The sequence below is a fragment of the Octopus sinensis genome, linkage group LG17 (assembly GCF_006345805.1).
Source record: "Octopus sinensis linkage group LG17, ASM634580v1, whole genome shotgun sequence".
In the NCBI taxonomy this organism is placed as follows: Eukaryota; Metazoa; Mollusca; class Cephalopoda; order Octopoda; family Octopodidae; genus Octopus; species Octopus sinensis.
Genome location: NC_043013.1, coordinates 21921495 through 21946284, shown reverse-complemented (window position 1 = coordinate 21946284; position 24790 = coordinate 21921495). Strand labels below are relative to the sequence as shown.

General features: G+C 35.1%; 1 protein-coding gene across 1 annotated transcript; it reads left to right on the top strand.

The window, feature by feature from the left end:
* The first annotated feature begins 312 nt into the window (after positions 1–312).
* Positions 313–17721, top strand: LOC118766701. The gene is made up of 7 exons (XM_036510349.1): positions 313–382; positions 3890–3925; positions 4500–4757; positions 13787–14017; positions 15697–15792; positions 16451–16548; positions 17614–17721. Exons 1-7 carry the CDS (start codon positions 352–354, stop codon positions 17719–17721), a joined length of 858 nt encoding a protein of 285 aa, XP_036366242.1. The 5' UTR covers positions 313–351.
* Positions 17722–24790: the final 7069 nt, after the last annotated feature.

Below are 24790 nucleotides of genomic sequence, written 5' to 3'. Positions count from 1 at the left end.
TTGATAAAGTTGTTGGTACACATGCAAAAGCACACACGCATACACACACGTACATGCACATACATACACACAGACCGGCACGCACACGCACATACACACATATATATATATTTATATGTATCAACTGGTGATCTTATGCCCTCTCAATCGTTAAGTCAATACCTTTTCACCCGGAGTATCTTTATAAAGTGTATTGAATTGATACAAACACTTCACTTGTGGAATACAATACCAGCTAATAGTGATAAATCGATACGAAGATCATATAATGATTATCCTTCATTAAGAAGATAAATTCAAACAGGTAACATCTCGCTCTTGACAGCCATTTCTACCTACAAAACAGACAGGATGTTGAGGAGGAATTATCTTCAAATTATTTGTAAGTAAATGTTTTATTGTATAATTAATATGCTTTTAATTATTTAAGAATTTAGCCATCACGACTGAGACCCCACAATAACACATTTTGTATATATGTGTATATATATATATATATATATATATATATATATATATATATATATATATATATATATATAAATATATATATAAATATATATACACATATATATATATATAAATATATAAATATCTATATATACATATATATATATATATATATATATATATATATATATAAATATATATATATATATATATATATATATATATATATATATATATATATATATATATATATATATACAGAGAGAGAGAGAGAGAGAGAGTTCAGCAAAAATTTAGATTCACATGAATATGGTACTTAAGTTGAGGGACCAGAATTTAGTACGGTATTATCCATACAATTTCAAAGTAAGGTGATTAAAATCAAAATAAGCAACAAGAATATTCAAAACTAATGCAATTTTCTTCTCTCTCTCTATTGTGGTAAAACTTTGGTATATAACGTAAATCCTCGAGTATAATCCGCATTTTTTCCTAAAATCTAAAGGTCAAAATACCTAGTGCGTACTATATACGAGGTTAAAAATAAAAATTATTTTCTAAGCTATGTCCGAGTTTATATTTTCTCTCTGGCTATGTTTAATCAGACGCATTTTGTGATTTCGGGCGTGATAATACCTTAAACCTGAAAGCAATGAAGTCATAAAAGAATCATCCATAAATTACAGTAAGCAACATTTATTAAACGTTATTACTGTTATTTCTTTATTTTCTACAAACAAAATGCACAAAAATACTACACGTTCGCACTATGTTATATATACAATTATAATAAAGGACGTTACCATATACATTTTTACAAACCAAGGACGTTATATAGACCTCCTTGACTCAAGTTAGAGAAGGAGTGCCTATTATACACAAGGTTTAGGTATTTCAGAGGTACAGCCCCCCCCTCAAATCCCCTGCGTATTATACTCAAAGACGGACTATACTCGAGGATTTACGGTACTCCAAATATTCAAAGAAGTTTTATCCTTATGTTAAAATTTCATTCTTAATAATCTTCTTGATTAACCTAAATTTTAACTTTATACAATAAGACAATATTGTTTGAAATGATCTTTAGAAATTACTTGATTTATCTCTTTCTTAAATGGCTCTACCCTCCTGATCTTAAGGGCATTTATATAAATAACCCTTCTAAACAAGTACAACTAAGAAACTATAAATATCATGAAGGAAGTAACACTATTAACTTCTTAAATCTATGATATAAACTTAATTAAAAAAGAAAACATTAGTGTAAAATATGATTGTTCCATAACTTAAATTTTTTTTAGCTGATACCAGATATTTGTCTTTTATTGATATTAGCTAAATAAGTAAATATATAATTTTTAGCCTAATATAATTTGAATTATTATGTTTTTTCTAAAAATCTTTTCTATTGGTGTTAATAAGCTACATATACTTTACCATAGTATTGGTAATTAATGTATTTTATTCCCTTTTCTATGGTGTTCTGCCCTACCTGATCATTTTATTGTATTTCTTTATTATTTTATAATTAGCCTTTATTTATAAAATTAATTCTAATTTTTGTATCTCTATAAATTCATACTATACTGGTATATTCACTACTTATAAAAAAAACCTGCTTAGATTATAATTTTCTTAATATATAATTAACATGTTCCTTTGCCTCAATACTCCTTTATTAATACCAGTTTATACCAATTAATCAATATTTTATTCACCACTGAGTATCACAAGGAACGATTGTCATGTGACTATATCTTAATAATGTTACATGCAGACGACCCGTTGACACAACAAGAATTCTCAAAGCAGAGAAACGTTTGCGTAACCAAATTCCTGCCAAAATGAAAGACTGCGGTGCGTGGAAACAATTGCAGGGTTTACCAATAAATGTGCCTTCGTATTCCTTCTTGTTACTCCAACTTATGCAATTATACATGTATGTATGTATATATGTATGTGTGTTTTTATATGTATGCACATATATATACACATGAGTATACATATATATTAAAATGAATATACATATATGTATGTATACATACATTCATACATACACACATACACACATACATACATACATGCATACATACATGCTTATATATATATATATACATATATATATATATATACATATATATATATATGTATGTATATATATATATATATACATATATATATGTGTATATATATATATATATATATATATATATATATATATATATATATATATATATATACATATATATATATATATATAAAATGGGTGAATATTAACATGACCTAAACCTTCTGAACTAGGCCTATCCCTTGTCCAGTGAGATCAAAATTAATCAGGGATCGTTGGTTGTCACTAGACTCCACGACAATCACCCTCAGTGTTCGCTGATTGTCACTTATTTCCACGACACTCCCGATCTTGAGATATTGGCTATTTTTATGCCATCTCTATTACTTAAATCCAACAAGACTATTTTGAATCGTTGTGTAAAACTCTGTTTGTTTAGTATGGAAGAATTAGTTAATATAAATTTTATGTAGTAACTCTCTACGACAATTTTCTTTGACTTCTAAATGTACCATAAATATTAAATGTATTTAAATAAACTAATTTAGTAAATAATTTCTCTTTCTTCATTTTCTTCAACCTGTTAATGAGATTTATTTCTGTATCCATGAAACTGTTATTATAGCGGTGTCGTTTCAACATGTACGTTTCAGCGTCTTGGTGTATAATTCATCACGGTGTTTACGCAGCCTGAGTTAAGATTTACGTATAGTGATAACACTTATAGTTAAGTTATAAGTGACTGGTTTATCACTATAGATTTCTACTCAGTAAACATCTATATTTATTATCTTTTCCAAGTCAAAAACATTCTACACCAGATAATCCAACACAAGCTTATATATTGGTGACAAGCCGACGTGGACTTAGAAAAGTCTACTCAGGACAATAATCACTCTATAAATAAAATAGAATCAACCCGTTATAAAAGTGGTGAATCGCCTTTATAAAAGGTGGTTAATTCTACGAACAAGTTATACATAATACTATCACTAAAGTCTCTGAAGTGTCTAGAATGTTCTCTTCCAAGAAATACTGATGCTTCTGATCTCGTTTGAAACAAATAACATTTCTTTTTCTTTCTTTCCCTTTTTCTATTTTTGCTCCTCTCTCTTTTTATCTCACCCTCACTCCTCCTATCCCTCTATATTCTGTTCCCTCTCTTTCTATCCCTCTCCAATTTGTTGCTCTCTCTCATTATTTCAATGGATAATTTTATGGTGATGTAGTGGTGGTCATCGCCGTATTTGTTACTGAATTATGCTTGTAGCACTTCTCTTTCTTATTCCTTTCATCTTCATTCTTTGTAAATTAATGTTAAACGTGAATATGAAATATGAAATTTTTCTCCAAAATAAATTTTCATTGCAGTTCTCTTCTACATCTCACTGACATTTGGAAATGGACGTAAGTAAAATTATATCAATATATAGATATATATCTATGAAAATTATGAAAATTACTACTCAAAAATTTTATTTATAAGTTCAGTGGAGGAAAATATTTTCCTCCTCAAAATAAATTAGTTGGAAAGAAAATTTTAAATTCTGCGTTCAATATAAAACACCCGTATGATGCCGAATTCGCTTCTTAACATAATTTCCATTGGTGATAATTCAGTTTTACGTCAGTTTGTAAGCATTTTGTTAAATAAAACAAAGTGCTGGTATTAGGGGACATACTTTACAACAGACAACTGTTAAACATTATAGTATATAACTTGTGAATCATTTAAATAATAGAATTAATTAAACAACTTTAAAGACTCATTCGCAGTAATTTTCATTAAACAGATTATATATCCCAAGATGCTTTGTACCTACAATATGGTAGTAACAACTTTATTCACTTCTTCCTGGTAAAAGTATCAATGTTGATCCTCAAACATTTAATATTCTCTATCTTTATTATTATCTATTTTCACAATGTTTTATTTTCGTCTTCGTATTTTGGTTGTTTAATTTGCCTGGCTTTGTTACAGTTGAATATCTGAAGTATTTTATGAAAGTACCAAACTGTGCTCCGAAAGACGGTAAAACATTGATGACACTTGACGTGGATGCCTTTCACTGTTCGAAGAGTTGTTTTGAAACTTCTGCATGTAAATCCTTCATGAGCAGAACGGTAAGTCCAAGCTGTATGTTATACGAAGAAGACTCAACAGAGAGGATGCTAATAAAAGAATATAATACCCATTTTTATCAGTTGAGAAGATCTGAGCCCACCAAATATAGAGACGGTAAACAAATTTGAATATTTTTGTGTTTATTTCATTCCTTGACTTGTATTCTATGTTTTAGTCCAAAGAGAGACAATACTGTCGGCATCTGAAAAGTCTCTATGGTTTCTCTGGTCAATACATTTTTAGTTTTACCCTCCCAAAATACCTTCCTGTGAATATATATTTAAGGAAAAAAACTTTTATATAGTTTCAAAATTATGAAATCCTGAGCCTTGATATGAAAAACAACAATAAAAACTACTACTACTACTACTACTACTACTACTACTACTACTACTACTACTACTACTAATAATAATAATAATAATGATAATGATAATAATAATAATAATAATAATAATAATAATAATAATAATAATAATAAATGCCCTGATGCAGTACCGGGCAGCAGCTCTCATGGCTTCTGATCTTAACTGATTGGAAGCGTTATCATGTACGTTGTTTTGTCTTGGTATAAAAGATGGGTTACAGCAAATATTCTGCTCAATACCACAGATTTGCTTGTCAGTTGTTTGACCTTAACCAGTTGAGCATGTCCCTTAGTGGCTGACGATATGCACATCTCTCATCACGTGTAGAAGTATTAGGGGAGCATCATAGCCATGTGTTGAGAGGGATTCTTTGGGGTTTTAATGATTCACCTCTGGAAACATGGGTGTTTCATTCAACATCCTTAAACAACCCGTAATCAGGGACCTTTTGAGAGGTATGTGTTACACAACCAGAAGAAAATTCTAACTAGGCCCCCACCCGCAAGGTCATGCGCTGTTTATCTTGTAATGAAATCACCGTGTCACCATGTGCTGTGATGCATGTGCCTGGTGTACCCCTATCAGACGGGTAGTCATGATGGGTATACTGGGCTTCGTATATTTGTACCCGAGTGTCACTTTGATGGCATGCGCTGCTCCCTCACTCAATAATAATAATAATAATAATAATAATAATTATAATAATAATAATAATGACGACGACGACAACGACGACGACGATGATGATGATGATGATGATGATGATTATGATGGTTATGATGACGAGGATGATGATGATGATTATGATGATGACGAGAAGGAGGAGGAGGAGGAGGAGGAGGATGATTATGATGGTAATGATGTCGAGGATGATCATGATGATTATGATGATGACGAAAGGAGGATGATGATGATGATGATGATGATGATTATGATGGTAATGATGACGAGGAGGAGGAGGAGGAGGTGGATGATGATGATGATGATGATGATGATGATTTCATATATTTGCCATAAGGGCGAAGGATGAATGGGTCAATACAGAGACAGACATAAAGCATTGCGGGAGGGGCGGGGTTACTTGTAATAATGAACCGATATATGCCCTGATGCAGTGTAGCAGGCAATGGCTTTCATGGCTTCTGATCTTAACTGATTAGAAGTGGTATCATGTACATTGTTTTGTCTTGGTATAAAAAGATGGGGCTACAGCAAATATTCTGCTCAATACCACAGATTTGCTTCTCAGTTGTTTGACCGTCACCAGTTGACCATATCCCTTAGTGGCTGATGATATATGCATCTCTGGTCACGAGCAGAAGTAGTGGGGGAGCATCATAGTCATGTGTTGAGTGGAATTCTTTGGGGTTTGGATAATTCACTTTTGGAAACATGGGTGTTTCGTTCAACATCCTTAAACCACCTTTATTCAGGGACTTCTTGAGCGGGATAGGCTACTCAACCTGAAGAAAATTCTAACTGGGCCCCACCTTCAAAGTCATGCGCTGTTTATCTTGATATGAAATCATCATGTCACGCACATATAGATGTGATGCATGTGCCTGGTATACTCTTGTCAGACGGGTAGTCATGATGGGTATATTGGGCTTCATATATTTGTACCCGAGTGTCACTTTGATAGCATGCGCTGCTCCCTCACTCAACAACAACAACAATAATAATAATAATAATAATAATAATAATAATAATAATAATAATAATAATAATAATAATAATAATAATAATAATAATAGCAATAATAATAATAATAGCAAAACCAGAAAACTACAGACCAATAACCTGTCTCCCTACAATGTTCAAGGCATTTACTGCAGTGATATCGCAAAGGTTGAACAAGCACCTGGACGAAAACAAACTGTTCCCAGAAGAGCAGAAAGGATGCCGCAAAGGCTCATCTGGCTGTAAAGATCAACTAATGATTAATAAAGCCATAACTGAAGAGAGCCACAGAAAGAAGAAAGGCCTCAGTATGGCCTAGATCGATAACAAAAAGGCGTTTGATAGCAGCCCCCACACATGGATCCTCGAAACACTAGCCATTAACAAAGTAGCACCAACAATCATAAAATTCATAGGGCACTCTATGAATAAATGGCAAACAGTGCTACAGCTCCAAACAAAAGAGGAACTCATGAAAACCAAAGACATCCCCATTAGAAGAGGAATATTCCAGGGAGACACGCTCTCTCCACTCCTTTTCTGCTTGGCACTGTCACCTCTATCTGATATGCTAAATAGAACTGGATGCGGATATAGAAAAATGCGCCAAAGTAACCATGAAAAGAGGAAAACTAGTTAAGAGTAGCAACATCACACTAGATAAAACCAATGAAATAAAAGAATTAGACCAAAGCCAAACTTACAAATACTTAGGAATCCATGAACTAGATAAGACACAACACGCACAAATGAAAGAGAATATAAAAAAGAATATTATAGACGAGTCAGATCAATACTAAAAACAGAGATCAATGCTAAAAAGAAGATAATAGGTATTAACACTTTATGTGTCCCAGTTTTAAGTTACAACTACAATATCCTTAACTGGACACTAAATGAACTGACCAAAATAGATAGGAAAACAAGAAAAATAATGACAGGATCTAGGATGCATCACCCAAAATCTGACATAGAAAGACTATATATACGACGTGTAGAAGGTGGTAGAGGCTTTATACAACTGGAAAACTACTATAAAATAACCACTATAGAACTGCAAAAATATCTTCTTCAGAAGGAAGGAAAACTGATACAAATAGCGGCAAAACACGAGCAAAACAAAAAAATGTTCTCAGTATTTAAGGAAGCTGACAAATACAAACAAGAAATCATACCACCTAATAAATATGAAGAAGAAGAAGAAGATGAAGAAACAACAAAAGCTATAAAACAAATGAAATCCAAACTAAAAATAGAACAGCAAAGAACCATGATAAAACGTTGGCAAGAAAAGCCCCTTCATGGTAAATACTGGACTAAACTAAACGCAAAAGAAATAGACAAAGAAAAATCCCAGCAATGGTTGAGAAGCTCAGGACTCAAAGCAGAGACAGAGGGATTTTTAATTGCAGCACAAGACGAAAGCCTCCCCACCAGAAATTACCAAAAACATATCATGAAAAGAAATATAACAAGTAACTGCAGAATATGTGGAGATGGACAAGAAACAATAAATCATATTATCTCTGGCTGCCCAGTCCTAGCTAAGAAGGAATATATTCACAGACATGACAGAGTTGGAACCTACATACACTGGAAGCTATGCCAACATTATGGAATAACAACAGCAAAAAGATGGTATAGGCACACACCAGAAAAGGTCACAGAAAACGAGAAAGTAACCATACTCTGGGATATGCCGTACACAAAGATAGAGAAATTAAGTCCAACAGACCAGATATAGTTGTCAGAGATCATGAAGAAAAAAAATGCTTTCTAATTGATGTATCAATACCGGCAGATGACAACGTGTCTCTAAAAGAAATGGAGAAACTCTCAAAATACAAAGACTTGGAAATAGAGGTAGCCAGAATGTGGAATCTAAAAACAGAAACAATTCCTATCATAGTAGGTGCATTAGGCATGCTAAAAAATATTCAGACAAATACATAACAAAAACACCAGGACTTACAAACACATATAACATACAGAAAATTGCACTACAGGGCACCGCACACATCCTACGCAGAGCACCTTTCGTACAATAACCATCAGAGCATCACAACAAATCACAGCACATACCCAAGGCACACAGAGCTGTGCTCGGTAGTGAAGTGAAAGCACGCTATAAAAATAAAACTACTGAATAATAATAATAATAATCCTCATGAATATGAGAAAGGTAGGAAGGAGTGTGATAACTAAAGTAACACAAAAGATAAATACTGTCGTGCCATACATCCAGACGGAGGATATAACACAAACAAGGAATCTTCTCCGAGCTATTGCGCTATTGTTGAGGAGAAATTACAATTTAAGAAAACAAAAAGAACCATGGTGGAAACGACGCATTAAAAGGGACTTAATGCGGGCATGGCAAGATCTAGGAAAAATTGAGCAATGGTTAAGAAAAAAGTGGGAAAAAATGGGAAAAAGACAGACCGAGAAATATTGGAGAAGAAATATTAAATACGGAAGAACGGGTTTGATGCAGTAATAGAGCAGTTAAAACAGAAGATCATGGCAAAAAGCCGGAAGATCAGAAGATTTGTGAACAGAAATAAGCAGTTCGAGGAGAACAGATTGTTCAAAAATAACCCGAAGCAATTCTTCCGAACGTTAGAAGGAGACAATGGAGAAAATGTTGCTCCTGATGCAAATCAAGCCAAGGAGTTCTGGAGCAGATTATGGGGAAACAGCGCGGTGCATAAAAGGGATGCAATATGGATAGGAACTATCAAGACAGAATTACAAGGAGGAAAGAAACAAAGGAATATTGTCATAAGCTCGGGTGATGTGAAAGAACAAGTGGGTAAAGTGTCTAACTGGAAAGCCCCAGGACCAGATGGGATTCATGGCTTTTGGCTGAAGAGATGCCACGCGGTGCAGGAAAGACTAGCAGCCCAATTGAATGAGTGTGTCCAGAAAGGCACATTCCCGGGTGGATGGTGACTGGGAGGACAACACCTGTAATGAAAGATAGAAGAAAGGTTAATATTGTGGTAAACTACCGTCTTATAGCATCCTTAAACATAGTCTGGAAGATACTCTCTGGAATATGTACGGCAAAGACACCCACTTTCCTGGCACAAGAGTAAATACTACCAAGTAAATACTACAGAGTTCTCAGGGTACCAAGGATCTCCTGGTCATCAATAAAACAGTTTTGAGGCATTGTGAAAAACATTATACAAACATGTCTATGGCTTGGATAGACTTTAAGAAGGCATATGATACGATGCCTCGTTCTTGGATCATGGAATGCCTACAGATGTTTGGTGTGGCTGACAACATCACAAATTTTCTGATGCATAGCATGAAAAAGTGGGAAATCAAATTGTACTCAAGTAATGTATTCCTCGGAAAAGTTAACATTAAAAGGGGAATCTTCCAAAGTGACTCGTTTTCTTCGTTACTTTTTGTAATTGCACTAATATCCATAACAATGACACTTTGGAAAATTAAGATGGGTTACTGATGTGGGAAGAAAGACCCATCATTGAACCATCTTCTGTTTATGGATGATCAAAAATTGTTTGGGAAATCTGAAAAACAGATGGATTCCTTAACCAAAACAGTCCAGAAGCGTGGGAGGGACATCGGTATGGAATTTGGGATCACCAAATACTCAGTACTTAATATGAAAAGAGGGAAAGCAGCCAGCAGGGGGTTGCAGTTGCCCTCAGGAGAGACTATAGGTGAACCTGACAGTTTTGGGTATAGTATAGATATTTAAGGATTTGGGAGCTGGAAGACATTTTACACAGAGAAATGAAGGTCAACGTCAGCGAAGATCATCAAAATAGGGTGAAGATGGTGTTGAAATCCAACCGGAATGCCAAAAATTTGATTACCGCAATGAATATCTGGGCAGTTGCGCTGGTCAGATATAGTGCATCCATCCTCAAATGGACTAAGGAGGAAATATCAACACTGGATAGAAGGACGAGAAAGTTGATGACGCTGCATGGGGTGCTACACCCTTAAGCAAACGTAAACAGATTGTATATGAAAAGAAAATTGGTGGCAGAGGATTAATTAGTATAGACCAAAGGTTCTCAACGGGGGCCGTTTGGAGCTCGGTGAGGGCGTTTTGGAGCAAAGGGGCACTAGGGAGGTGTTAAAAAGCTTGGAGCGCTGAAAGACCCTCACATTTGATATCTTTAATTTGAAATTAACGAATAGCAGCCATATTTTCACATCTCTGTGGCAGACACTTCTAAAATAAAAACGTCTTTTATTTCAAATTTTCAAAAACTGAAGCACCTTTTCCATTTAAGCGACACCAAGCAAATTCCAGATATAGTGTGTAACTGGTGTCGCTAAAGTGAAACCCCAAAACAAAAACAAAAACTAAAAGCAGATGAATAGTGACAGACAATTAAAAGAAAAAAATATGTGTGTATTGTGTGATTGTGTGTGTGTGCGTGTGTGTGTATGTATGTGTGTGTGTGTGAGTGTGTGTACAAATATATAAAGAATGGTGGTCAAAATTTGGAACAAACAAACTGGCTTTCGTGAGTGGCTGATAGGTATGTATTTGTGTATATTTGTGTATGTATGGGTATGTTTCTATATATATTGCGTGTGTTGCCATTTTGATTTTCTTTCTGCGATCGAACTTAAACTGACCCCTAGCTATTAAAGACCGAACACACACACACACGTACACACACTTGTTTTAGATCTTGATCCTATTTGAACTGTAACCATGCACAGGATAACATGGTAGGTCTTATGTTCTGAAATTTAAATTTTGAATTTGTTTTAATTAGAAAATTATACTCCAGCTAAAAGCTGATTTTTTTGGCTTTTTGAAAACAGAACCTTTTCTTTCTATTTCCATATTTTTTGTTAAGTCAGAATTGTTCTGTTTTGGTCAGGATTTTCCAATTTTTTGTAAATTGGACAACCACACAGGGAGTACCTCATTGTCTCATATGTTGATATGTATAAGTCAACAAAAACTAATGGAAAATCGGACACTAGCAAACACACAGACACACACGTGTATATATATATATATGTATATATATATATATATATATATATATATATATATATATATATATATGTACGTATGTATGTATGTATGTATGTATGTATATATATATATGTACGTATGTATGTATGTATGTATGTATATATGTATGTATGTATAAAGGCGTAGGAGTGGCTGTGTGGTAAGTAGCTTGCTTCCCAACCAAATGGTTCCGGGTTAGGGGTTAGGTGTGTGTGTGTATGCGTGTGTGTGTGTGTGTATGCGTGTGTGTGTTTGTGTTTCCTTTAAACTGTGTTTTCCTGTTTTTCTCCATGTATATGTATTAATTATTGTGATATCACTGCCCGTATCCAATTGTAACTTGATATTTACATTATTCATTTTTACGGAGACAATTTTTTTTTCTGAGCCTCGCTTCTTTTTAACAATACATTCTTTCTAAAAAATTTCTTTTTGTTCGACCATTTTTTTTTGTTTCGCAATATTGTGAGGTTTTATATCCGATTTTTCCACAATCAAAGCATTTATGATTTTTAAAAGGACAGTTACTTTTAAAACGTAAACCTTCGCACCTGTAGCACGGATTTGGTCTTGACGTTCGTTTTTCCTTTTTCTTATCTATTTCAGGACGACACGCATGTATCTGAGAGCAGTCTTTTATTTCAATTTTATTTGCGCCATGTCTTAAAATTATAATCCTCTGGCATTCTTCAGCCACTGTCAGTAGATCTAATTTTTGGTCCTGTTCTAATTTTGTTGATGTACGGAAACGTATATCAGCGTCTTTTCTTGCTGTTAACCCTTGAACATATATTAGACATTTGAACAAATCCGGGTTAATTAATTTAATCTGAATTTTTCACACTCTCTGTTAACGACCCCAGTATAGGTGACGAAATCTTCATCTTTTTTAACTAAATTTAAACATTGCCAACGAGTTTCATTGGAAAGCCGCGATAACAAAATAACTGTTTCATCGAAACAATTCTCACCTGATTTCTTCAGCAGAATGTAGTTACAGTATTTTTGTTGATCGGCAGAAGATAACTTTTTTAAAAAGTAGTCGCACTTTCCTCATCATTCCAATTTTTACGTTCTTTGAAGATTTCTTCGTATCTTCGAAAATATGAAGAGAAAGAAATACCTTCTGGGTTATAAATAAATTCTCCAATTGAATTTGTTACGCCGTCTGACGAGAACGAGCCTGAAGTATTTTCAGACTTCTTCAACAATATTTGTAGTAAGTGTTGATATTGTTGTTGTTGTAACTGCTGTTGTTGTTGTAGTTGTTGTTGTTGTTGTTGTGGTTGATGCAACTGTACCATGCGAGCCAACAAATCTTCCATGTTAAATAATTTTTTCTTTGGTTTCGTACCAAACAAAAAAATTTAAACGTCCTACGCAAGCTTCGAATATCTCGTCGCTACTTTTATATTCTGCCACAGGTTGGTAAATATAAATTATGCAGCGGAAGTTTAATCAATGTGTTCGCACGGCAGACTTCTCGAGACTACCAAAACGCTCTCTCCCGACTACTACCGACTTCTCTTCTTTATAAGAATTCGGCTTGTCCATTTTCCAATCCACCAGAGGTGTCAATGACTCTCACCACAACACATTGGGGTCACGACTATCTCCCTCCCCCACAATTTCTGGCTTTGTGCCTATAGTAGAAAGGATTATTATTATTATTATTATTATTATTATTATTATTATTATTATTGTCATCATCATCATCATCATCATCATCATCATCATCATCATCATCATTATCATTATTATTATTATTATTATTATTATTATTATTATTATTATTATTATCAGTATTATTATTATCATTATTATTATTATTATTATTATTATTATTATTATTATTATTATTATTATTATTATTAAAGCGGTGAGGTAGAAAAATCTTTAGCACGCCGGACAAAATGCTTAGATGTATTTCGTCCGTCATTATATTCAAATTTTTTATCAATTTATAATTTCTCATTAATGTAAAATAGTAAAACTATTCACCTGAAAATAATCCCGTCAACCATTACGAGAACCAAACCAAAACAAAGCATTTATCTATTTTATTCTCTCAGGAAGATGTCCTGTGAATCTCATTTACAATGCTCACGCTCCTATTCCTACACTTTTGAAATCGGTGTCTGGTGTCAATTATGCGCAGTGTTTCAATCGTTGTGAAGCGGAACCAAATTGTCAATCGTTTCACTACGTCTTTCTTTATGAAAAATGCACAATGTCAAATTATAACTATACTTATACACCGTTTCATGTGCACAAGGGTTTCATCTACACTGACATAAACAGAGGTAAGTGCAAATCTCTTTTATTTTTTATTTAGACAATACTGAGGTACCACCTTCAAAAGCTTTAGCTTGTTATGTCACCCTAGTAGTTCATTTTACTCTTTATCAAATGGTTGAGTCCAGCTTGTCCTTAAGGTATGTAAATTGAGGGACTAATTAAAGACCAAACTATTGATCACTCCTATTAGACACACACACACACACACACACACACACACACACACACACACACACACACACACACACGATTAAGCACATAAATGCAAAACAAGGTGGAAAGAAGTAGGACTCAAGTACCGAAGGTAGGGTATTATGCTCTCTTTTTATTCAAGCTGCAAAAACATCACAAAAAACTGTTACCGTTTCACGTTTCCGTCGTCTAACATTTGTGATCAAGAATGGAATAAAATTGTGATGGTACATGTAATATATAATTTGATGTAATGCAATTTAAGGCATAAGCATTGGAATTTGGTTGGGTAACTTATATTCAAATTATAAACAGTATTGTATTCGTTAACGGTTGGTCGAATTGAGGGTTATAAATTGAACAGTAAAATATATTATATTATCTATATATGTAAAAGAGAGTTTGTGTGTGTATGTGTGTATGTGTGTGTGTGTGTGTGTGTGCGTGTATGTGTGTATGTGTGTGTGTGTGTGCGTGCGTGTATGTTCCTTATGTATTCGAAAGCTGTGTTGCCGATTTTGACGTGTGGGGTATCATAAGATTCATTAATCTTTCGGCTACCAAATAAACTATATTTTTATTTCCATATTTTCGAAAATGTACACATAAATATCGTACTAAAATAAGCTACAACCAAAAATATTTCATTAAAAGACAAACATATTTCTATATGTCAAGAGGAAATACAGTCACTCACCCTCCCTTTCTCTCTCCCTCTCTCTCTCTCTCTCTCTCTCTCTCTCTCATGCACACGCACTCATACACACTAAAAAGAATGTATTCAAATGTATTTATGTACGTGTATATGAAAGACAATGTATATGTGTGTGTGTGAGAGAGTGAGTTACTTAGACAGACAGGCAAAATAATACATACATGACAACACACACACACACGGTAAAACTTCTGTACGAATCATGTTATTTCTCACTGTGTGCACGCCCAAAATTACAGCTGAACTCCACGTAAAAGGTTCTTTTACTATTCTGTAATTTGTGTTTGTGATGAAATTATACTGAAAACCTGATCTTCGGTAAAAACTGAATATGAATTTTTCCCAGAAATTCTGTCCTTTACCTGTCGCCTCTAGCATGTCGTCTCTAGCATGACATTTGCGTCCCACGCCTCTATTTTTCTCTAAACTTCTTCCGATTCCTACGTATTTGATAGAGTAAATTAGGATTCTCTATATTTTAATCTTCTCTGTCTCTCTCTCTGTCTCTCTCTCTCTCTGTCTCTCTCTCTCTCTCTCTCTCTCTGTCTCTCTCTCTCTCTCTCTCTCTCTCTCTCTCTCTCTCTCTCTCTCCATAACTGACAGTAAATAAAACACATATGTTAAAGAGGTAATGATTTCTTATATAAAATCGTCTTATATATAAATAGGGAAGTCGATTGTATTAAAGAGATTAGGATTTCTTGATTAATAGTAAAGAAATCACGGAAGATATTAAGATCATCAGAAGAATAAGAAACTATTTTTATTCCATTTCAGAACTTTGGAACGATTTCAAACAGTCAAATACACTGGACAAGATTAACTCTGTGGGATGTGGTATAAGACTTTTCGACTCTTATTATTTCGTTGACAGTAAGACCCTCTTTTCGTTTATTTTTTGTGTTTTTCGTTTCTGTTTCTGGTTTCTCATCTTTAATTCATTGATCTCTAGTTCTTGCCACAAAAAATTAAAAAATAAATAAATATCTCTTTCTTCTACATCACATGAGTATTTCTACTTAGAAACTTAATTCTTAATTAAATATATTAACAGTAAATTAATGATTAATATTCATTCAAAAGGATGTTGTAAAACATCCCACAAATACATTTAAAATCTGGTAGATGAATTAATATTAATCTCCGTTGTCATTAAAATTCTCAACACGCTTCCTTACTAATCTGCAAAGAAATACCTCAATACATCTCGCCGGTAATACGAGAATCACTCTCCCTCCGAGATACCCATCTACATACCCCTTCTCATTCTCCCGTCATACATGCTATTTCACCAGCCAGATCCCACATCAATTATTATCCCCAGTCCTTCCTTTCTAGATTATACAAGACTCTGGAACTCACTCCCTACTCACACTACCCTAAAGATGTCCAAACAGAACATGAATAAAATCGATCTATCGAATCAATAGGCCACTTCTATTCGTTTCACTTGTACTTTGTCAGACTAGAGCAATAATTTAATTTATGCTCTTATATTTATTGTGTTTCCTCTTGCTATTTTTTTCTGCAGAAAAAGAAACTAATGATTTGACAGCTTATTCAACATTTTCCTTCAAACAAAATCAATATCACAACCTTATAACCGAGACCCAAATGGATGCTCACTCGGTTCTGGATTGTTCCCGTTTATGTATGATATCTTCTACATGTACTGCCTTTTCATATACTAACACTAAGTGTCTACTAAAGAAACTGAGCTGAACTTTAATGGAATTCACCCCAAAATTACTTACTTGTCCATGAAATGTGAGCAAGACTTCAACGGATCACGTTTGCTAATAATAATAATAATTGTATAAGATAAAATGTGTGTTTCTTCGTGAATAAAATCAATTTAATTCAGTTATTTCTTTTGTAAATATTTTTTTATTGCTAACGTTTTTCCTTTCAAATTAGTCTTCTCTTAGAAATCCATTCATACATTTGAAGCTTTATAAGATTATTAAATTTACCCGAGTACCAATGAGGCAATTGGGTGTTATTTTATCGACCTTCAAAGATTGGAACACTAAGTAACCCTGGACAGCATTTTGTTTCAAAACGTAACGGGTCTTAACTAAATACCAGAAGCAGTCAACCGAATCCTTAACGCTTCTTACCCATCATCTAAATAATATATGAGATAAAATAATTGCAGTTGATTGATTTCACTTAAAAAGTGAAATGATTTGTTATTCAAACTAAAAAACAAAAAAAAAAAAACAAATTGAGGAAAGTAACATGGAAAACTTTTCTGAAGAATAGGGTAAACATTTTACGAGAATTATTGTACGTCAATTCCAAAGTAAGAAAGCACCAAAAGTCTTAGGTAACATGATTGTTAATTTTAGCTCTGGGGTGTCAGGAACTATTTAAGCCGGCTGATCTAAACTTTATTTATTAAGGATTATAAAGCGAACTTAAAATAAGAATCTTTTCTTTTTCTCTTTGGACGAAATTTTGTGTTTCAGCAACTTATACGTACAGGTTAAACGAAGAATACGTTAAACCAAAATACGAAATCAATTATACGGAAAACGAAATCTAATAGAAATTTGATCGTAAACTCAGAAGCCCCACGATTTCTTTCAGGTTATCGAAAAGTTAAAATAGCTTTTTGCTGTGAAAAAGATAAATTGCAATGCTGACTATACATGTAAAATGTTCTTTTTGTTTTCATTTGTTTAGTTTTAGATTCATATTGGATTCTTTGTTTATAGTTTCTTGAAAAGGAGAGGTGGCGGTGGACATTGTGTTTGCAAGTCTTTATGGATTGGTGAGATCGATACGGTTAATGCTTAGTTTAAAGATTTGTGTGTTGACATCTGTTGGGAAAATTGGATCAGGGATTGCATTTCAGGCGATTACATTTCTGGAGCAGTGGAGACCCAATCGCTGTGTTGTAGCCCAGCAGCATTAGTTTTTTTAAAAGCACGGGCAAAATTCGAACTCCTCGAAAGTGATTCTCTTTTCGTTGTTGTGTCGCAAAACGAAGGAAGATGTCTTTAAAATTCAGGTTTTCATAACACCATTTATTCATTATACTTGGGCATAAATTGTCCGGTTTATTGTCTAGCACGGAAATCTTCAGATAAGACTTTATCCTCTACAGCTTGAGAAAGTATCCATTCATAGCCTGCCGTGTGCTTACAGTTATCTACATCTAGGTTCAGTTGGTGGAAGCTGACACAAGTTGCAGATGGGGCTGCGACAAGCAATTTCGCTTGAACACCAGCGATTCCTCCGCTCATAACAGTGGCACCATCATAACTATTTGTGAACATCAATACGAAGGGTACCCAAAAGTAAACGGAACGTTGTCTGTGGGACACATCCGCTATAGTTTAGGCTTCAACGGCTAGAAGCCACTTGATGCGTCCCTCGGGCATCCGCCTGCCGACTGGCGCCGTTGTCAAGAGTCGTACTGTCACGTGGTGCGTCTTTGTTTTTCAGTACTTCTCCCTTGTTCGTCGATTATTGCGATGGATGAAACGAATGGACAGCGTGCTTCCGAGAAATTGTGTTTTTTGCTGGGGGAAAACGGCGGCCGAAACAGTTGCCTTGCTTCGAACAGCTTACAAGGACGCCGCAATGAGCAAAACACAATTTTACGAGTAGGTTTTCACGGTTTAGGAACGGCCACTTGTCGCTTGAAGACCATCCTCGTTCTTGACCACCGTCGACCTCCTGAACGAATGAAAACATCACGAAAATTCGTGAACTGGTCTTGGAGGAACGTTGCCGAACAATTGATGAACGTGTTGATATAACTGGTGTGTTCTGGAGTTCCTGCCAATGAGTTTTGAGCGAATGAAAGTGTTGCAGCAAGATCTGTGCCTCACTAGCTCACGGAAGATCAAAATCAGTCGAGTCTAAGTGCGTGTCGTAAAGTGAAAGAACAGTTGGAAGTTGATCCGACAATTTTTTTTTAAGAAGGCCATCACTAGCGACGAAGGCTGGTGCTATATCTACAACCCGGAAACGATAGGGCACTCAAGTCAATGGAAGCATTAAATATCACCACGCCCTACAAGTCAAGTGCGTCAAGTGAAGGCCAACTTCAAGACGATGCTGACATGTTTCAATTATGCGAAATGAATTGTCCGCACAATATTTGTTCCTCCTGGTCAAACTGTTGACCAGACATTTTGCTTGGCAGTTCCGAAGCATTTGCGAGACACGGCGAGACGAAAACGTCCCGACTAGTGGCAGAGTGGAGTGTGGTGGTTTCATCACGACAAAGAAATTTCGTACACCGCCTTCAGTGTGAGACAGTTTTTGACCAAATATGACATGACCTCGTTTACCTACCCTCCATATTCACCCGATCTTGCTCCCTGTAACAATTTTTTGTTACCCCGAAGGAAAAAAGTCCTTAAAGAAAAACCTTTTGCAAATGTGAAGTATTTGAAGAAAAAAAAAACGACGGAGACGATAAAAGACATCACGAATTGCAGGACTGCTTCGAATAGTGGAAAACACGTCTGGACCGGAGCATTAAATTCAGAAGTTACTCAATATCCAAAGAGTTCTTCACAGATAATATTCTCAAATACTCGGTGTAGAAGGCCTTAGAGCAGTTTAATTTTCGAAATGACTATTATTTCATGCAAAATTAATGTAAATTTTAAGAATTAGACATGTCTTAAGCTAGTAATTCTTAGATTACTGATGCCATAATATAGAGAAACATTTTGTACGAAATATAATGTCGCGTGACACTAACGCACGGACGTAGCAGGAAATGTAGAAACTTAATCACGTGTTCATCTCTTCAAACACTTGACAGAAAACATACCATTGTAAATGAATATATTGAACAAAGGATGTATTTATACAGTCCTTTCTGTGTGTTAATTGTTATGTATTTAGAGCATTCATCGTCTACTCTAATAAAGATAATTTTTAGTTTGACACTTGCAGGCAACAATAGAAACTAACCCGAAAGGTCAACCGACCATCTCTAAGCATTAGAAATTTTGAATTGAGATTTTGATAAAAAGATAGGAAAATCGAAAGTGTTGGCATTGACAACTTTCAAAATATTTGGTGTTTTCATTTGACGTAATGCACAGAGAAATCAGGCCGGCATTCAACAGTTTCGAACAATCTAGACCAAGTTCTTAGCTTCTTATAAGAATAATGATCCGAAACAAAATATTAATAGACGACTCATCAACATTCATTAAATACTACATAAAATATCCGATATCCAGCGACCATATATTCACGAATGAGAGTTTAGTTTAGGAATATTGATTGTTAGGTATTATGTGGGGCAAAGTTAGTTAAATGAAAGCCTTGTAACTAACAACACTGTTGATCATAAAATCTCTATGAAGTGAATAATAAATAGCCTTCTTAATTGATTAATATCGTCAATAAATCAATGAATATCTGTTAATTGCAAGAAAAAAAAACAGAGTCAATGTCTGTTAATTGCAAATACAAAGACAGTCAATCCTGGGTTGATACCAAACCATTGTAAAAGAATATATTGAACAGAGAACGTTTAACATTATTGATATCGCCTAAGTGTATCTCGGAGTTGTAAACAAGGTAACACCAGAACAGGATACTGCAAAACAGGTGAACACTCTTTAATATATTGTAGTAATAAGGTGACGAGCTGGCAGAGTCGGTAGTGTGATGGACAAAATACTTCGCGGTATTTCGTTCGTCTCTACGTTCTGAGTTCAAATTCCACCAAGGTCGACTTCGGCATTTATCGTTTTTGGGAGTCGATAAATTAAGTCCCAGTTGAACACGGGAGTTCATGTAATCGATTTAACTCCTCCTCCTCCGAAATTGCTGGGCTTGTGCCACAATTTGAAACCAATATGCCTTAGTGACAATGGCAGCGAATGGATAGAAAACGATGAGTTAATGCCCGTTATCACATTCCTCTACGTCTGCATTTCAAATTTGGTCGAACTCGATTTTATCATTTATCCCAGCAGAGTCGGTAAAATAAGAATCAGTCATACAGTTCAAACGGCTGTTGCCAGTTCATGCATGCATGCATGCATGCATGCATGTATGTATGTATGTATGTATTGGGATAATGTAAATTTGTAATCCGGATATACAAGCTAGAGGTTTCGGAGCACTTGTCCTGAGTTATCTTCTTTCTCTTTAATTTTCAAAGAGATATTCACATCAGCAGGACGGTTGACCTCTACCTAACGGAGACCACCTCTACCTACAATGAAAACAAGGCGGCAGAGACTTTTAACATCGATCCAGACTGACTTTGAATGTCGTACTAAAATCGCTTCAGCGACATCTTTTAACCACTAAACATTGAAGTGCATCACTTGGCCACATTTGCATACACGAGGCAGATAACACTCTTTGTCTGATAATCTAGAATATATGTCCAAAATGTCGCACGACTCTACCACAACATATCGGCAAATGAAAGGATGAGCGTATATTAGCAGAAGATCATGCATGGATATGTTAGCAGAAAGCTTCGGGATGATAGTAACATTGATCATAAAAGCAATCAGCCATGGACCAACGACCGGACTAAAAACTCTCACATTGACCGCTATGCTTTTGCAATCCAAGAATAGGAAGTATCAAAAAAATACTTGATGCAAAAAGGTTCACAGATGCGGGTAAAATACCAAAATATGATAACCGATGCAGACTTTCTGAAGTTAACACCATGCTGTCACCCACATCATAAGCAGTTGTTCGAAAATGTCATCGCGGTATTATCAACCGATGCGATATGATGTGATTAACAAGATCCGTCGGAAGGATAACCCTGAATAACCAAAGAAATAATAATCCACAGTTTGGTAGAGGCCATAGCCACTCATAATAAGGAGTTCTGATGGAATGTCCCAGTGAAAACCTCAATAAAATTTAAGCATAATGGGACTGACATAGTGATTTGGGATGGAAAAGAGAAACTGTATACAGTTGTGGAAATTAGCTGTTCAGCGGATGTTAACATAAAGATCAGCGAAAAAGAGTATACCTACGCTGAATTATTGAGAAATATACTGTTACTCTACCCCGATTACAAGTTCAGATTTATATCCCTAATTATTGCGGTACCAGCTTTCTTCGCTAGTGATTGCCTTCTTAAAAAAACTTTTGGATCAAGTTCCAACTGTTCTTTCCCTTTACGACACGCATTTAATCTCGACTGATTTTGATCTTCTGTGAGCAAGTGAGGCACAGATTTTGCTGCAACACTTTCATTCGCTCAAAACTCATTGGCAAGAACTCCAGAACACACCAGTTATATCAACACGTTCATCAATTGTTCGGCAACGATCCTCTAAGACCAGTTCATGAATTTTCGTGATGTTTTCATTCGTTCAGGAGGTCGACGGTGGCAAAGAACGAGGTTGGTCTTCCAGCGACAAGTGACCAATAATGGACGAACAAGGGAGAAGTACTGTAAAACAAAGACGCACCACGTGACAGTACGACTCTTGTCAACGACACCAGTCTGCAGGAGGATGCCCGAGGGACGCATCAAGTGGCTTCTAGCCGTAGAAGCCTAAACTATAGCTGGTATGTCCCACAGACAACGTTTCCGTTTACGTTTGGGTACCCTTCGCATTGATGTTTATAAATAGTTATGATGGTGCCACTGTCATGAGCGGAGGAATCGCTGGTGTTCAAGCGAAATTGCTTGTCGCAGCCCCATCTGCAACTTGTGTCAGCTTCCACCAACCGAACCTAGATGTAGATAACTTCTTAACAAAAATGTAAAGGCTATCGGTGAATTTTTCGTCATACAAAAGCAACTTTACCTGTTTATGGATCGATTCAGACTGCCTCAGTACAACAAGTGCTTACAGGAAGAAAAACGAGGACAACCAGCAGAGAAGAAAATCTTCTCCTATACACAATGGGTCTGTCAGCAGGGACCGTGTAATGTTGTTCATTATGAGCTTTCCTTTATTATGGACATCCTCCCTCATTTCAGTGAGGTTATCAAGTCATGGGAGAGGCAAATTAAAGACACGTGCTTCTATTACGTTTGTCTATGAAAGCTTACGCTTTCGTCTCCTCTAAACAAGTTTTAATACGAATCAAGTCTTTAGCAAAAATATTACAAATCTTCACTGCTGTGACTACAGCAACGGCAATGCTATCCAGTTAAACATCTTCATATCAAACGAAAAGAAAGTTTTGTAGCCTCCGATTAAGTAACACATCAGTGAAGTTATTAAGATCAACCCACTGACTCGGTAGATACCTAATCTACGGGGAAAATCTCCACATCAGGCGGGTCTCATCGGTCAGTGAGAATGTTGAAAGTCGGCTGAAAATTAATAGAGCACCTTTCATCAATTTTCACCGTGAGACCGTCATCCCTATATTGAACCAGATTTGCTTAGAGTTCCGACACCAATTTTCGGCATAAAATGGTGATATCATGATAAACCCCTCTTATCTCAATCCGTAAATGCTCCAGTTTCTGAACATTGTTTGTCTCAAATTCATAGCAGATACATTTCAACTGAATTTAGACGCCCCGGTGTGGTCTGAATGCCACTCTGCAAAGCGACTCATCGGGTGGAAGTGACACATTTTGATCTCTTTGACCGATTTATTTGAGATGAAAACCTGAATCTTAAAGACATCTTCCTTCGTTTTGCGACACAACAACGAAAAGAGAATCACTTTCGAGGAGTTAGTATTTTCATGACTTATAACAGACGGTGCCAACGTTTTATCTATTTGTGATTTTCAATCATGTTGACAAGTCGACTTCAAATTTCATTTATTAAATCAAAAGTCAAATTATTATTTATTTAAAATTTTTGCCCGTGTTTTTTTAAAACTAAAGCTGACTGGGCTACAACACAGCGATTGGGTCTCCACTGCTCCAGATTATTAATCGCCAGAAATGCAATCCCTGATCCAATTTTCGCAACAGATGTCAACACACAATTCTTCAAACTAAGCATTAACCGTATCGATGTCTTAAAGACTTGCAAACACAATGTCCACTGCCACCTCTCCTTTTCAATAAACTATAAATAAAGAGTCCAATATTAATCTAAAACTAAACAAATGAAAACAAAAGGAACATTTTACGACATGTATGGTCAGTATTGCAATTCATGTTTTTCACAGTGAAAACTGTTTTAACTTTTCGATAACCTGAAAGAAATCGTGAGGCTCCTGAGTTTTCTATTAGATTTCGTTTTCCGTATAATCGATTTCGTTTTTTGGTTTAACATATTCTTCATTTAACCTGTTCTTATAAGCTGCAAATAAGTTGCTGAAACACAAACTTTCGTCCAAAGAGAAAAAGAAATGATTCTTATTTTAATTTCGCTTTATAATCCTTAATAAATACAGTTTAGATCAACCAGCTTAAATAGTTTCCGAGAGGCCGGAGCTAAAACTCAAATTAGAAATCATGTTCTAAGAGAAGACTAATTTAGAACGAAAAACGTTAGCAATTAAAATAAATTAACAAAAGAAATAACTGAATTAAATTGATTTTATTCACAAAGAAATACACATTTTATCTTATATAATTATTATTAGCAAACGTGATACGTTGAATCTTGCTCACGTTTCATGGAGAAGTAATTTTGGGGTGAATTCCATTAAAGTTCAGATCAGTTTCTTTAGTAGACACTTAGAGTTAGTATATGAAAAGGCGGTACATGTAGAAGATATCAAACATAAACGTGAACAATCCAGAACCGAGTGAGCATCCACTTGGGCCTCGGTTATAAGGTTGTGAAATGGATTTTGTTTGAAGGAAAAAGTTGAATAAGTTGTCAAATCTTTAATTTCTTTTTCTGCAAAAAAGCAAGAGAAAACACAAGAAATATAACAACATAAATGAAACTATTTCTCTTCATTGGAAGGTACAAGGGAA